The sequence below is a fragment of the Scyliorhinus canicula genome, chromosome 13 (genome assembly GCF_902713615.1).
Source record: "Scyliorhinus canicula chromosome 13, sScyCan1.1, whole genome shotgun sequence".
Lineage (NCBI taxonomy): Eukaryota > Metazoa > Chordata > Chondrichthyes > Carcharhiniformes > Scyliorhinidae > Scyliorhinus > Scyliorhinus canicula.
Window position 1 is genome coordinate 117942157 of NC_052158.1, and position 17415 is coordinate 117959571.

Below are 17415 nucleotides of genomic sequence, written 5' to 3' on the forward strand. Positions count from 1 at the left end.
TGAGAAGTGTAAGCGGCACGCGGGACCACCCAACACAGGACCCTTGTTGACGCAAATCGGCAGGATGCTCTTCACCTCCCGGAAGAGGGTGAGCAAAGGCTTGTGGTCAGTCACGATAACAAAATGTCGTCCATACACATACTGTTGGAATTTCTGAATGCCGAAGATCACAGCCAGACCCTCCTGCTCGATCTGTGCATAACGGTGTCTGCCAGGGTCCATGAGGCGAATGCAATGGGGCATTCCGTGCCATCATCCAATTCTTGGGTCAGCACTGCTCCGATGCCACAAGGGGAGCATCACATTAAAATCGGGGGCCTAGTCAGGTCATGGTGCATCAGGAGTTGTTTTGAAGATAGACGTCTCTTCACGGCTGCCAAAGCCTCAAGCTGATAAGTGCCCCAGCACCACTCCTGGCCCGATCATAATAACACATGCAGTGGAACCAATAGAGGGGCCAGGTTGGCAATAAACTTGCCATAATTACCTAGGCCCAAAAATGACCAGAGCTCAGTGTCATTCCGCAGGGTGGGGGCCACCTTAACAGTGCAAACTTTATCCTCAATTGAGTGCAGCCCATCACTGTCCACCCCGGTAACCGAGGTAAATCATTGCTTTGGCATGGAAAACATGCTTACTGCGCTTCAGCCTGGCTCCCATAGGGCTAAACGGCGGAGTAATTCCTGGAGGTTTGTCATGTGTTCCTGTGCTGTAGAACCGATGATAAGAACTTTGTCCAAATAGATGGCCACTTTTGGCAGGCCCTGCAAGATGACTGCAAGATGTTCTCCATCACACACTGAAATATCGCGGCACCATCACCACAGGTGTGGCGCATTTAGCAAACTGCACAGGTCGTATGATCCCCAAATCGTGTAGGCGTAGCAGTTCTGTGTTCACTTTTGGAAACAGCGCATAGGGGATAGGCCTCACCCTGAAGTACCATGTCTGAGCAGCAAGATCCACATAGATGTGGGCTCTGGCCATCATATCCTGCCCAGACCCTCCTGGAACACCTTTGGAATTTATTCAACACATCATAAAGATTTTCAGAGCTCATTCGAGAGACCTGTTATCAATTGAATCCAAGGACTCTCAACTGGTCTTTTTCTTGCAAGTTGGGACCCGGACCACCAAGGGAAGGTAGACCAATTGCTGGCCATACATCACTGGCACAGTGGTCCCCATGATTTTTAATAGTTCCCCATATAGGTGGCTAACCTTGCCTTCACATCCTACAAGATCAATGATCCCCGTACCAAGCAATTGAAATGTGCAGAGGTCTACAATGGAGACGGCAGCTCAGTGTGCACTTCCATCGGCAATGGGTGTCCATTAACCCGTAAAGTAATCCGGATCGGCGTGAACCTCGGAGCCGAGGCACAGTTCAATTGCATCAAACAATCCTAGTCTTCTGGGGTGTCCACGTGCAAGGCCCTGGTCCGGGGCTACCTCAGCGGTGGCTGCAGATGGCGTGTCCTGCACTGTACTGGGTGCCCCTGACCCTTACGAGACCCTTGACCACAATGGTGGCACGGCAACTGGCTCTCACCATCATCCTCGGGCAAAGTATCCCATCAGGCTGCGGCAGCGCCTGAAAACCGCCACAAACCTTGGGGGCTGCTCCGTCAGAGGAATTCTGCCTGGGCCCCCACCAGCCGGTGACCAATATGGAGACCGAAAGGGAAGATGGCCCAAACTATGCACACCATAATCAACGGACCTGTACACCCTTCTCCGTGTGTCCGCGAGAGAGGAAAGTCTCAATGGCCCGCTTTAAATCCAACGTAGTTTCAGCTAACAGCTTCCTCTGTGTGGCCAAATGATTGATATCATACACGAGCCAGTCCTTCAACATCTCCAAGAGAGTCGGCCCAAACCCACAGTGCTCAGCCAAGTGCCGCAGAGGAGTTAAAAAGTCCGTAACTGACACACCTACTGAGCATACCACCATGTTAAACCGATACCGTTGCATAATCACAGGTGGCCTGGGGTCGTAGTGGTCCCAAACCGTTGCTACCAGTTCATCAAAAGACCTGGAATCTAGTACAGCCAGGTTTATCAAACCTTTGATGATCCCAAATGTCTGGGCGCCAACAATTTGTGTTGATAGTGCACCATTAATGTAGGAAAATATCCCAAGTTTTCTTTTTTTCAAGAAAAGAAAGCTCAGACTCCTCAATCTTTCCTGCTAAGTACAGCCACTCCACTCAGTCCTGATATTTTTTTTCCTGTACCTTTGCTCGTACATTTATATCCTCTTTCATTATGTGAAAACCAAAACTGTGCACTATACTCCAAGCACGGACTAAGCAAGGCTGTTTGTAAATACAATTTTAACATAGCAAAAACATGTTTTGGTTCCATTTGTTGAAATGGCCTCATTAACCTACACTCTTACTTTTATTGATTTGTTTATCTGCACCATCAGGTTCCTCTGCTCTTCTATCCCATTTAGAAGCTTTCCACAGATTGACTGCTTTCTCCTTCTTTGTAACAGTTTGATATAGGATCAAATATAAGAGAGAGAGAGAGAGAGAGAGAGAGAGAGAGAGAGAGAGAGAGAGAGAGAGAGAGAGAGAGAGAGAGAGCGCGCGCGCAAAAGAGAGCGAGAAAGAGCGAGAAAGAGAGAGGGGGAGAGAGGGCGGGAGAGAGAGAAGGAGGGAGAGGGGGCGGGAGGGAGAGAGGGAGACAGAGGGAGACAGAGAGCGAGAGAGTATGGGCGGGATTTAACTAAATGGGAGCTGCCTGTCTCGCTATAAAACAGCAGCCAGGAATGCGCGGACAACGCTGTACATAGCCCTGTCTGCCCTGTGCACCGAGAATATCCACTCGTCGGAACTCCTCAGTGTAGCGAGAGATCGGGATGCCAATCTCTGGAGCCCCAGCAGCAATTCCCGATTCCCCACCCAGACCCAACCCACTATTGGAGGATCCCTGCCCCTACACTCTCCCAACAGCTATGCATGGCACCCCTGAAACAATCGCTGACATGCAAACAAATGCCAGCTTGGCACCCTGGCAGTGACTCTGCCAGCTGGCAGTGCCACCTGGGCACCTTGGCAGCACCATACTGACACCCAGGCTGGCACTGCCAGGGCACCAAGCTGGCACTGCTGGGGCACCAGGCTGGCACTGCCAGGGCACCAAGCTGGCACTGCCAGGGCACCAAGCTGGCACTGCCAGGGTGTCCAGGTGGCACCAGTACTACCCTGTCCAAAGGGTATGCACTTGGGAACCTCTGATCCTCTGGGAGACCCCCACGTTCCATCTGGCTCCCATTTGTGGAGGTCAGCACTGAACTGCGCTCACCCAAGGTCTCCGTGGCAAAGGGGACAAATCCCAATTCCGGGAAAGTGAAGTCAGACTAGCTGTCTCGCTCTAAGATGCAGATTTGCCAGAGGGCAGTAGAGTGGAGCTGCTGATTGGCTCTTGCGGGGAGAATGTGCATCAGTGCATTGCGGTCACTGCATCCATAACGTGTACCTGAGCAAGACACCCTCTGTGTTGAAGTGAAAGCAAGCAACCAGCAGAGGGCAGTAGAGCGGAGCTGCTGATTGGCTGTTGCAGGAAAAATTTGCATCAGTGCATTGCAGTCACCGTATCTTGAAGGTGGTTTGTGGAGGAGCTGTTGTCAAGTGACAGTTAAACCCCTCCCTTCCTCCTCTAACCAAATAAAAAAACAATCACTGTAAGGATCCCAGCCGAGTAAAGATAAGGAGGGAGACTCGATGGCAGGTAGAAGTAGAAAGAAGTTGAACCATGATGTCACAGCCTGCAGGTAAGTGATTGGCTGGTGACTGGTAAGTAGTTTTTCTTTTCCCTGAGGTGTTATCGTACGGGCGCAGTGGTTGCTGAGTGAATGGTTGCTGAGAAGGGGAGTCAATTTTTAAAAAACTTACTGTTGGGAGTTTCCAGCTGAATCCGGTCGGAGTGAGGACAGAGTAACTGCTGGGTAAGTAGTAAAGATTTAAATTGTTTGCACAGGCCCATAACAGCTGATTGCTGTTCTTGTGTGGGGCGCAGTGGTTGTTGGTTAAGTGTTTTATTTGTACAGTAGTCCCCCGTTATACCGCGCTCCGCAATACCGCGGTTTGCGATATACCGCGGGGGGGGGGGCTGATGGACCCCAACTGTCAGTTGTGTCAATTTCAGCGGCCGGCTCACTTTGATCCGGAGAAGGAAGCTGCTCTCACTGAAATCAGCCGGCCGCTGAAATTGACACTGCCCGCTGCTCTCTCCCTCCAATCCAACTTTTAAGTTTTAATGTTTCTGATTGGAGGGAGAGAGCAGCCGGCAGTGTCAATTTCAGCGGCCAGCTGATTGTTTCAGTGAGAGAGCAGCTTCCCTCTCCGGATCAAAGTGAGGCGGCCGCTGAAATTGACACTGCCGGCTGCTCTCTCCCTCCAATCAGAAACATTAAAACTTAAAAGTTGGATTGGAGGGAGAGAGCAGCCGGCAGTGTCAATTTCAGCGGCCGGCTCACTTTGATCCGGAGAGGGAAGCTGCTCTCACTGAAACAATCAGCTGGCCGCTGAAATTGACACTGCCGAGGGGGGGGGGCGGGTGTTGGGGGGGGGAGAAGAGGGGGGCGGGTGTTTGGGGGAGGGAGAGGGGGGCGGGTGTTGGGGGGGTGGGGAGAAGAGGGGGGCGGGTGTTGGGGGGGGGGAGAAGAGGGGGGGGCGGGTGTTGGGGGGAGGAGAAGAGGGGGGGGCGGGTGTTGGGGGGGAGAAGAGGGGGGGCGGGTGTGGGGGGGGAGAGGAGGGGGGGGCGGGTGTGGGGGGGAGAGGAGGAGAGCGAGGAGGGGGGCCCCCTGCGGGTGTGGGGGAGACCCCCCTGCGGGTGTGGGGGAGGCCCCCCTGCGGGTGTGGGGGAGGCCCCCCTGCGGGTGTGGGGGAGGCCCCCCTGCGGGTGTGGGGGGAGAGAAGAGGGCCCTGCGGGTGTTGGGGGAGAGAGGAGGGCCCTGCGGGTGTTGGGGGAGAGAGGAGGGCCCTGCGGGTGTTGGGGGACGGGGGAGGAGAGGGGGGGGGGGCGGGCGAGCCGGAGGGGGTGGGGAGGGGGCGAGCCGGAGGGTGTGGGGGGAGAGGGGGCGAGCCGGAGGGTGTGGGGGGGGCGAGCAGGAGGGTGTGGGGGGGGAGAGGGGGCTAGTTGGAGATTGTGGGGGGAGAGGGGGCTAGCCGGAGGGTGTGAGGTGGGTGGGGTGGGGGGGGTGGGAGGGGAGAGGAGGAGACAGAGCCCAGTGGGTGTTGGGGGAGAGGAGGAGACAGAGCCCAGTGGGTGTTGGGGGGAGAGGGGGCGAGCCGGAGGGTGTGGGGGGGAGAGGGGTCTAGTTGGAGGATGTGGGGGGAGAGGGGGCTAGCCGAAGGGTGTGAGGTGGGTGGGGTGGGGGGGGGGGGGGGGGGGGGAGGGGAGAGGAGGAGACAGAGCCCAGTGGGTGTTGGGGGAGAGGAGGAGACAAAGCCCAGTGGGTGTTGGGGGAGAGGGGGCGAGCCGGAGGGTGGGGGGGAGAGGGGTCTAGTTGGAGGATGTGGGGGGAGAGGGGGCGAACCGGAGGATGTGGGGTGAGAGGGGGCGAGCCGGAGGGTGTTGGGGGGGGAGAGGGGGCGAGCCGGAGGGTGTTGGGGGAGAGGGGTCTAGTTGGAGGATGTGGGGGGAGAGGGGGCGAGCCGGAGGAAAAAAAAAAGAAATTGACACTGCCGGCTGCTCTCTCCCTCCAATCCAACTTTTAAGTTTTAATGTTTCTGATTGGAGGGAGAGAGCAGCCGACAGTGTCAATTTCAGCGGCCGGCTCACTTTGATCCGGAGAGGGAAGCTGCTCTCTCACTGAAACAATCAGCTGGCCGCTGAAATTGACACTGCCCGCTGCTCTCTCCCTCCAATCAGAAACATTAAAACTTAAAAGTTGGATTGGAGGGAGAGAGCAGCCGGCAGTGTCAATTTCAGCGGCCGGCTGATTTCAGTGAGAGCAGCTTCCTTCTCCGGATCAAAGTGAGCCGGCCGCTGAAATTTTAATTGAATCCACGATGGGGGTTTTAAATTTATTTAAAAATCTATGCATGCGCTTCCCATTGTGAGTCTGCGGGGGTCTGACCTCTCCCCCCGCCCCCCCGTAGATTCACAATGGGAAGCGCATGCATAGATTTTTAAATAAATTTAAAACCCCCATCATGGATATCCGCGGCTCGGATACAACGCGGGTTGGGGTCTTGGACCCCAACACCCGCGTTATAAAGGGGGACTACTGTATCTGTATTTAAGTTGGGCAGTTCCTAAACCCTAGACATTACCCTTGTAGTGTCCCCCACCCTTCCACCTCCTTTAACCTAAGGGGTAGAGTGAATAACAGGTAAGCTCTTTCTTTTTCTTTTTGCTTTATCGAGAGGGGATGGCGGGGAAAGCAGTGCAATGTTCCTCCTGCAGAATGTTTGAGGTGAGGGACGGTGTCAGTGTCCCTGCTGATTTCACCTGTGGGAAGTGCACCCAACTCCAGCTCCTCAGAAACCACGTTAGGGAACTGGAGCTGGAGGAACTTCGGATCATTCGGGAGGCAGATGTGGTCATTGATAGATGGGTGACGGCAAGAGGGGCTGGGAGGAAGCAGTCAGTGCAGGGATCCTCTGTGGTTGTTCCCCTCAGTAACAAGTATACCATTTTGGGTACTGTTGAGGGGGACGACCTACCAGGGGTAAGCCACGGTGAACGGATCTCCAGCACTGAGTCCCTCCCTGTGGCTCAGAAGGGAAGGAGGGAGAGCAGGAGAGTAATAGTTATTGGGGACTCGATAGTTAGAGGGACAGATAGACGGTTCTGTGGCAGCGAAAGATACTCACGGATGGTATGTTGCCTCCCGGGTGCCAGTGTCCGTGACGTCTCGGACCGTGTTTTCAGAATCCTTAAGGGGGAGGGGGAACAGTCACAAGTCGTGGTACACATCGGTACCAACGACATAGGTAAGAGAACGGACGGGGATTTAAAACAGGAATTTAGGGAGCTAGGGTGGAAGCTGAGAGCCAGGACAAACCATGTTGTCATCTGTGGTTTGTTGCCGGTGCCACGTGCTAGTGAGGTGAGGAACAGGGAGAGAGTGCAGATAAACACGTGGCTGCAGAGATGGTGTAGGAGGGAGGGTTTCAGGTACGTGGATAATTGGAGCACATTCTAGGGAAGGTGGGACCTGTACAGACAGGACGGTTTGCACCTGAACCAGAGGGGCACCAATATCCTGGGAGGGAAATTTGCTACGGTTCTTCGGGGGGGGGGGGGGGGGGGTTAAACTAATTTGTCAAGGGGCTGGGAAAACGAGCTGTAGTCCAGAAGCCAGTGTTGAGAGTAGTGAGGTACTGAGGAGGGTATCAAGGTTGCAGGAGTGTACCGGCAGACAGAAAGGTGGGTTGAAGTGTATCTACTTCAATGCAAGGAACATCCGGAATAAGATAGGTGAACTTGGAGCGTGGATTGGTACTTGGGACTACGATGTTGTGGCCATTACAGAGACATGGTTAGAACAGGGACAGGAATGGTTGTTGGAAGTTCCAGGGTATAGATGTTTCAGTAAGAGTAGGGAAGGTGGTGAAAGAGGTGGAGGAGTAGCATTGTTAATCAAGGATAGTTTAACGGCTGCAGAAAGGCAGTTCGAAGGTGATCTGCCTACTGAGGTAATATGGGCCGAAGTTAAAAATAGGAAAGGAGCGGTCACATTGTTAGGAGTTTTCTATAGGCCCCCAAATAGTAATAGAGATGTGGAGGAAGAAATTGCAAAACAGATTATGGATAGTTGTGGAGGTCTCAGGGTAGTTGTCATGGGTGACTTTAACTTTCCAAATATTGTTTGGAACCTCTATCGGTCAAACAGTTCGGATGGGGCAGTTTTTGTACAGTGTGTGCAGGAGGGTTTCCTGATACAATATGTGGATAGGCCGACAAGAGGGGTGGCCACATTGGATTTGGTGCTGGGTAATGAACCGGGCCAAGTGTTAGATTTGTCTGTGGGAGAGCACTTTGAAGATAGTGACCACAATTCGGTGAGTTTCACTATTGCAATGGAGAGGGATAGGGCCATACGGCAGGGCAAGGTTTATAATTGGGGGAGGGGTAATTATGATGCGATTAGGCAAGAATTAGGGAGCATAAGATAGGAACAGAAACTGTCAGGGAAAGGCACAAATGAAAAGTGGAGCTTGTTCAAGGAACAAATATTGCGTGTCCATGATAGGTATGTCCCTGTCAGGCAGGGAGGAAATGGCCGTGTGAGGGAACCATGGTTCACAAGAGGTTGAATGTCTTGTCAAGAGGGAAAAGGAAACTATGTAAGAATGAGAAAACAAGTTTCAGTTGGGTCAATTGAGGGTTACAAGGTAGCAAGGAATGAGAAAAAAAAAGGGCTTAGGAGAGCTGGGAAGGGGCATGAGAAGTCCTTGGTGGGTCAGATAAAGGAAAACCCCAAGGCTTTTTACTCTTATGTGAGATATAAAAGAATGATCAGGGTGAGGGTAGGGCTGGTCAAGGACAGTAGTGGGAACTTGTGCATGGAGTCAGAAGAAATGAGAGACGTTGAATTAATACTTTTCTTCAGTGTTCACCAAGGAGAGGGGCCACGTTTTTGAGGATGAGTGTGTGATACAGGCGGGTAGGCTGGAGGAGGTAGATGTTCTGAGGAAGGATGTATTTTTTTTTAAAATTTAGATTACCCAATTATTTTTTCCAATTAAGGGGCAATTTAGCGTGGCCAATCCACCTACTCTGCACATTTTTGGGTTGTGGGGGCGAAACCCACGCAGACACGGGGAGAATGTGCAAACTCCACATGGACAGTGACCCAGAGCCGGGATCGAACCTGGGACCTCAGCGCCGTGAGGCGGTTGTGCTAACCACTAGGCCACCGTGCTGCCCGCTGAGGAAGGATGTATTACCAATTTTGAAAAACCTGAGGGTCGACAAAAACCCTAGGCCAGGTGGGATATATCCAAGGATTCTTTGGGAGGCAAGGGATGAGATTGCAGAGCCTTTGGCTTTGATCTTTGGGTCCTCACTGTCCACAGGGATAGTGCCAGAGGACTGGAGAGTGGTGAATGTTGTTCCTCTGTTCAAGAAAGGGAATAGGAATGACCCTGGTAATTATAGACCAGTTAGTCTTACTTCGGTGGTCGGTAAGTTAATGGAAAAGGTCCTGAAGGATAGGATTTATGACCATTTCGAAAGATGCAGCTTGATCCGGGATAGTCAACACTGATTCGTGAAGGGATTTGTGTCTTGCCTCACAAATTTGATTGAATTATTTGAGGAGGTAACTAAGTGTGTAGATGAAGGTAGAGCAGTTGATGTTGTATAAATGGATTTTAGTAAGGTGTTTGATAAGGTTCCCCATGGTCGGTTGGCTCATGAAGAAAGTAAGGAGGTGTGGGATAGAGGGATATTTGGCCAATTGGATGAGTAACTGGCTATCACATAGAAGACAGAGGGTGGTGGTGGATGGAAAATTTTCAGACTGGAGACCAGTTACCAGCGGTGTACCACAGGGATCAGTGCTGGGTCCTCTGCTATTTGTGATTTTTATCAATGACTTGGAGGAGGGGGCTGAAAGATGGGTCAGTAAATATGCTGATGACACCAAGATTGGTAGAGTAGTGGATGAGTTGGAGGGCTGTTGTAGGCTGCAAAGAGACATTGATAGGATGCAGAGCTGGGCCGAAAAATGGCTGATGGAGTTTAAACCTGATAAGTGCGAGGTGATTCATTTTGGATTAATTGAATGTGGATTACAGGGTCAACGGCAGGGTTCTGAGGAATGTGGAAGAACAGAGAGATCTTGGGGTTCATGTCCACAGATCTCTGAAGGTTGCCACTCAAGTGGATAGAGCCGTGAAGAAGGCATATAGTGTTAGTGTTTATTAACAGGGGGCTTCAGTTTAAGAGCCGCTGTAACTATACATAACCCTGGTGAGACCATATTTGGAGTATTGTGAGCAGTTCTGGTCACCTCATTATAGGAAGGATGTGGAAGCATTGGAAAGGGTGCAAAGGAGATTTACCAGGATGCTGCCTGGTTTGCAGGATAGGTCTTAGGAGGAAAGGTTGAGGGAGCTCGGGCTTTTCTGTTTGCAGCTGAGGAGGACGAGAGGCGACTTAATAGAGGTTTAAATGATGATGAGGGGGATAGATAGAGTGGACGTTCAGAGACTATTTCCTCGGGTGGATGTAGCTGTTACAAGGGGGCATAACTATAAGATTCAGGGTGGGAGATGTAGGAGGGATATCCGAGGTAGGTTCTTTCTCAGAGAGTGGTTAGGGTGTGGCATGGACTGCATGCTGTGATAATGGAGTCGGACATTTTAGGAACTTTCAAGCGGTTATTGGATAGGCACATGGAGCACACCAGAATGACAGGGAGTGGGATAGCTTGATCTTGGTTTCGGACAATGTTCGGCACAACTTCGAGGGCCGAAGGGCCTGTTCTGTGCTGTACTGTTCTATGTTCTATGCCACAATGGGCAGGATTCAAATCCCAACATCTCGTGCGATCGCGCTATTTCTCGTGTGCCGCTTTGAGCCGGGTAGATTTCAGGAGCGGGGTCTCCCAGCTTCTAGCCGCCACGCTGCACTGAGCTGCTTTTAGGGCACTGCGTGGCCGTTCGATTGCGCCCTGTGTGTCCACGTGTGTGTGTGCGCATGTGCGTGCACAAGTGGTATGAGGGGGAGGCAGAGCAGGGGGTATAAAGGTATCATAAAATTTGAAATATGGCAATGATTGAAAAAAAACCTAAAATGTAACATTTTAAAAATTGCAGAACAAATCCCGCACTTGATATTCAAGCCACAAGCAACACAGTTGGGAAACAAAAGAAGAGGATCAAAGCAGAAAAATATGGATTTCTTAAAAAATTAAACTGTGTATATGCAGGGAGGATGTGCTGATATTGGATTTTGCCGTGTTTCAAAGTTGGGAACGATTTGAAAGTCCAAAACAGAAGGAGATGGAAATAATCAGCAGGAGGCACAAAAAGCAAGAGAATGCAAAAACAGTTTTAATAGAACAATAGCTTAATCCCACAACTGCCATTTTTTCTTTCATGTGATGGAGACTTTGCTGCCCATCCCTAACTAGCCTTGCACTGAGTGGCTTGCTGGACCATTTCGGAGGGCATGGCTCTCCGATTTCCCTCCCGGGAATATGAACCTCAGGGATGTTTCTGTTCCCAAAATTTGAGTCACGGTATCTGCATTGTGGCTGGGATCACTGACTAATCCCCATCACCTCATTCTCCCAAAATCCCAGCTCCTCCATCTGTGCTTCACCAAATTATGCCCCTTTCTCATTCTCAAAAAACCCAGCTCCTGTATCTTTGAATCTCTCCCACTCCAGGCGAGACGACCCACTTTGACCCTCTCACAATTTTCAGCAAGAGATCTTGTGAAACACTATCCCTCACTATCAAAACCATTTTTTCTCCCTTCAAGACTAACAAAGCTTAAGCTGCTCTCCTCTGTCCATCTCTGCCTCATCCAAAATCTTTTTGCTTTGAAGACCTGGGACTAGATTTTATGGAGCGCAGTTGTTCTCTCTCTCTCTCTCTCTCTCCGCCCCCCCACCCCTGCCCAAAAGGTTAGCATGGAATCCACCCACAGGAACATGTAGTCCTGCCTCAGAGGCCGGTAAATCAATTGGATGGTAGGCAGCTGTATAGTCCCACAGTGCCAGACGGGAATGGTGGCTACTGCTGGGACTACAGGCAGTTCGCAATGGAAATCGTCGCTGGAATCAGACGCTTCACTGGAGTCAGGCTGGCCGGCCCTGATGAAGGAGATGAAACCGGGTCTGAGGGACTGTGGCTTGGGTGAAGGTAAGGGGGAGTGGGGATGTCTGCCTTCGATGGGCAGTTTCCTCCCCCGCCCAGACTTGTCCGTCACCAGCCCGTGCAGCTAAATGCCATGCACTGGATTTTAAATTCCATTCCCTCCCCATCTCACATTTAAACCCAAAAGAGGAGTGTTCAATCCAGTCCCACCTTCACATTGAGGATACCCGCTATCATGTTGTGTGGCACAAGCACAACGCGAAATGGGATAAATTTCGAACAGATATAGCAACTCAAAAACTGGGCAACAGTAAGGCAGTGTGGGCCATCCGCAACAGCAAAACTGTAGTCAACTCAATCTGTGACCTCATGCCCCAGCATATACTCCACTCTACCATTAACACCAAGCAAAGGGATCAATCCTGGTTCAATGAAGAGTGGAGGAGAGCATGCCTGGAGCAACAACAGGCATAGTTAAAAACGAGGTGTCAACCTGGTGAAGTTACAACACATGATGTTCTGTGTCAAACAGCATAAGCAGCAAGTAATAGACAGAGCTAAGCGATCCCACAACAGATCAGATCAAAGCTCTGCTGTGCTCTCACATCCAGTTGTGAACACAGACATCTACCCAGCAATGTGCAAAATTGCCCAATTATGTCCTGTACACAAAAAGCAAGAAAACCAGCCTATTATCGGCCCATCAGTCCACTCTCTATGTCATCAGTAAAGTGATGGAAAGGGGTCACAACAGTGCTATCAAGCAGCACTTGCTTAGCAATAACCTGTTCACTGACACTTAAGATTCTGCCAAGGACATTCAGCTCTTGACCTCATTACAGCTTTAGTTCAAACATGGTCTAAAGAGCTCAACTCGAGAGGTTAGGGGAGAGTGACTGCCTTTGACATCAAGGCAGCATTTGACTAAGTTTGGCATCAACAAGCCCTTGCAAAACTGGAGTCAATGGGAATCAGGGATGGAATTATGCCTAGCACAAAGGAGAAATGTTTCTTGGTGGTCAATCATCTCTTCTCTAGGACATCACTGCAGGACTTCCTAAGGATAGTGTCCTGGGCCAAACCATCTTCAGCAGCTTCATCTATGGCCTTCTTTCCAGCATAAGACCAGAAGAGGGGATGTTTGTTGACGATTGCACAACATTCAACACCATTTGCAATTCCTCAGATACCGAAACAGTTCATGTCCAAATGCAGAAAGACCTCGACGATATCCAGGATTGGGCTGGCACTGCAAGCAACATTCAAGAGGCACAACTGCCAGGCAATGACCATCGTCAGCATGAAAGAATGTAACCATCTCCTTTTGACATATAATGGTATTACCATTACTAATTCTCCCACTATCAACATCCTGGGGGTTACCATTAATCAGAAACTGAACTTGACTTGCCATGTAAATACTGAGGCTACAAAAGGTCAACGGCTAGGAATTCTGCAGCATGTAACGCACCTACTAATTCCCCAAAGCCTGTCCCACATCTGCAAGGTACCAGTCAGAAGAGCAATGGAATACTCTCCACTTGCCTGGATGCAGTCCTAACAACACTCAAGAAGCTTGACAGCATTCAGGCCAAAGCAGCCTGCTTGATTGGCACCCCATCCACAGACATATGCTCCCTCCACCAGTGATGCACAGTAGCAGCCGTGTGTACCATCAACAAGATGCACTGTTAAACGAACCTTCATTCTCTTCAATTTTTATTACAAACCTCCCAATCTGGCATCTGTCCTACTTACAGGGCAGCACAGTAGTTAGCACTGCTGCCTCACTGCGCCAGGAACCTGGGTTCAATTCTGGTCTTGGGTTACTGTATTGACTTTGCACTTTCTCCCCATGTCTGCGTGGGTTTCCTCCGAGTGCTCCGGTTTCCTCCCACAGTCCAAAAGATGCGCAGGTTAGGTGGAGTTACGGGATTATGGGGATAGAGTGGACCTAGGTAGGGTGCTCTTTCAGGGGGCCGATGCAGACTTGATGGTCTGAATGGTCTCCGCCTGCATTGTAGGGATTCTACTGTAGCAATATCACAGATCAAAATCTCACATTATTTATTTTCTGTGCTGTATAAATTGAACAGTGGCTCCCGGTTGCGCCACACTCTTCGGTCACATTTCGGACGGGAAGTGGCAGCTTTTATTTGTGTTGTACGATGACTGCCGTTTAGAAAGACAGTGGGGCAGGTTAAGTAATTTTGTGGGAATGAGATTAAGGGAGCAGGATGTAAAGATGAAGGTATAGGAGGAGATGGGAGAGAAACTAGAAAGATTGGTGGTCGGAAATGAGGAATGTATGTGAAAGGGCCTGCTCGCTTTGCAATTTACAGGGTGTATGGAAGCACCAAAGGCAGCTGGTCAGATGATCTCCACCTGGTGATCAGGAAATCCATTAGCCACTTACATATATTATTCGAAGCAGGAACTGAGCAACAGCTGCAAAACGTACCCAGGAATCGTTTGAAGGGAAGAACAAAATCTGCATAATATTACTGGATTTTGATTGATAAAGCACTTTGTAGTATATGATGTGTGACAAGATCTATGGCCATCACATTATCCTTAAATCTTTCCAAAATAAATAACAACTGAAACCTGAACATATAACAAGTTAAAATTTTGATATTATGGTGGTCAGTTGAAGGATATGTGGGAACTCATTGTTTAAATCATAATTGTGCTTTAGTAAGACAGATCCATCCAGACTCAATCATTTTAATAGAGTGAGCCTTAAGCCTTTACCCATCAGATAGTCATAAGTTACATACTTGCTGTATTATTTCCCCTACATTAGTTTTAATTAGGAACCGTAAATACTCCAGATATCAGTTTCTTTTACCAGGCATAGAAATTCAAGCAGCTCAAGGATTTGGAAATATTCAATTCCTGTGCAATATGTACAAACTTCCGAAATCTCTCGTACCTGAAATTTGGTGCGGAGGCCCACTCCAATGCCAGACAGGCTAGATCCACAGCAGCATAGACCAAAAGAAAAAAGACGGTCACTATCCCGGCAATGGTATTCAACTTGCCAGTAAACAACACAAGCTGCAAAAGCAAAAAAAATATATATATTTCAAAACCATAAAGTTAACAAGCATGCACTCAATTTCCTCGACAATAATGGTCCAAATAAATATCAGAGGAAAATAGTTGCTAATGCTTTCCCCCCTCTAACACTGCTGTACCCATTTGCCTGCTGGCATTGTTAAAGATACTTCAAAAGGTCAACATTTCCTTCTGAGTTGAATGCAGATCAAGGGTGTAATAAAATAAACAGTTGCTGTAATCTTAATTACGCACCATCTGCTGGAGGATATCAGGAGCTAACACGAGTGAAGGAGTTCGGTTATAAGTCATTGTATATTATATAAATACATCATTTTACGCAACTGGGATGTCAAGATGTGCCAGTGTTCATGCTACATTCATAGAAAATGTAAACCGTTGACTTTTGAAATTAAAACGTTAAAACCGCTGGCTTTCAGCATGCAATAAATGACACAATCTTCAGTAATAAATAGCAACATCGTCGTTATTGGATTACATCTAAGAACTAAGTCCTGCCCATCAATTCGGTTCCAGTGTTCTTCCCCATGAAATACTGATCTGATGCCACACTGCTTTCTTCTTAAATATTACTCTTTCCCAATACCCTGTTGAATTACCTTAAAAATAATTTGTTGGCTTTGCATTAACAATTTTTTGTAGCACATGTCTCCACATTCTAATCATCCTTTATTTAAAAACATTTTTCAAACATTCCCTTCAATCCTACTTTTGATCATCTTAAATGTGTGCACACCTTCACGGATTAGTGCAAACGTTCGATTACTATCAAACCCATTGTCGTTTATTATGTTGAAAGTTTCAATCAGGTTACTCCCAGGCTTTCTAGTGAAAACAGCCTCAACCTTTCAAATTGCTTCTTATAACTGTAAGCTCCTCATCCCTGATAATATCTTTGTGTAATTGTATTACTACTTTCCCTTTGATTTTTATTGCTCCCATAATGGGGCAATCAGAACTGTTAATACACCTCCCTCCGGGCCCTCGCCACGGCAGCACTCCCATCCCCACCCAAAAAACACTCCAGCAGCCCGGTGGTGATAGCCACCCTCCAGTCCTGGAACCAACTACGGCAGCAATTTGGCCTGACCAAGATGTCGGACAAAGGCTCCCATCTGCAACAACCATAGGTTCACACCAGCGCTGACTGACGCCACCTTTAAAAAGTGCCGACAGGACGGAGGGGCACTGACAGTCAGGGACCTATACACTGACGGCAGGATCGCAACACTGGACAAACTGACAGAGAAATTCCAGCTAGCCAGGGGGAAACGAGCTAAGGTACCTGTAACTCAAAAACGTCCTACGAAAGGAGACAAGGACATAACCACAACCGCTACGACAGACATTACTGGAAGAGTTACTTGACGCAAGCATCCTAGATAAAGGGAACTGTGGCGACATGTATGAGTGACTAGTAGAAAGGGCCGACACCGGACTGGACGCAACAAAAAAGAAAGGAGAGGAAGACCTGGGGATTGAAATAGGGTGGGGACTCTGGAGCGAAGCACTGCGTACGGTCAACTCCACCTCCACGTGCACAAGGCTCAGCCTGACGCAACTAAAAGTGATACATAGAGCCCACTTAACAAGAACCCGTATGAGGAGGTTCTTCCCGGAGGTGGAGGATAGATGTGAACGGTGCCAAGGAGGCCCGGCCAACCACGCCCACATGTTATGGTCTTGCCCCAGACTTGCGGGGTATTGGTCAGCCTTCTTCGAGGCAGTGTCAAAAGTGGTGGGGATGAGGGTGGAGCCATGCCCGAAAGTGGCGGTCTTCGGGGTATCAGACCAGCCAGACCTATTCCTGGGTAGGAGGGCGTACACCCTTGCCTTTGCCTCCCTGATTGCCCACTTTAGTATCCTGTTTGGCTGGCGGTCAGCAGCAGCACCCCAAGCTGCAGACTGGCTGTTCGACCTCTCGGAATCTGGCCAAATGGAGAAAATCAAATTGGCCATCCGAAGGTCAGTCAATGGCTTCAACAGAAGGTGGGAGCCATTCACCCAATTGTTCCGGGTCCTGTATGTGGCCAACGAACAAGCAGACGAATAGCCAGGAATCAGGGAAAGTAGCCAAAGCATGAGGGCGGGGGGGGGGGGGGGGGGGGGGGGGGGGGAAGGAGGGACACAGCTGCACCCAAGAGGAGAGAAAGGCACAGGAGAATGGGTGAGGGAAGAGGCCGGGGGGGGGGGGTTTGGGAGGGAGTGAGGAAACAGGGAACAATAGAGGGGAACCAGAGAGATGGGGGGGGTGAAAAATGTCGGGAGGCTCTCCCGCTATTCTCCCACCTGGCATGGGGGGGGGGCGGAGAATCGCGCCCTATGATTCTATCTGTATCTAAACTGTGTATGTGATAGTGAGTGAGACTTGCGATTGAAACATTGGCCAAAATTGTCCGGCTATTCCCATTGGCGGAGAAATGCTGGCCCTAACAACAGTGGTGTGGCGTCCTCTCTCCTCCACCACCCCGCTATGAGTTCCCCAGCAAGGAAGGGTGCGAACAACAGGAAAACCCGTTGACAGTGACGCTACTAACAGATT

The 17415-nt window shown here is 49.8% G+C and overlaps 1 protein-coding gene across 1 annotated transcript in view; it reads right to left on the reverse strand.

Moving 5' to 3' along the window:
- Positions 1 to 17415, reverse strand: part of zgc:153039 (uncharacterized protein LOC767698 homolog) — a 120368-nt gene that overhangs the window by 34663 nt on the left and 68290 nt on the right. Inside the window, exon 9 of the mRNA XM_038817199.1 lies at positions 14728 to 14852. Within this exon, the coding sequence (XP_038673127.1) occupies positions 14728 to 14852 (125 nt within the window). The remainder of the gene's footprint in view (positions 1 to 14727; positions 14853 to 17415) is intronic.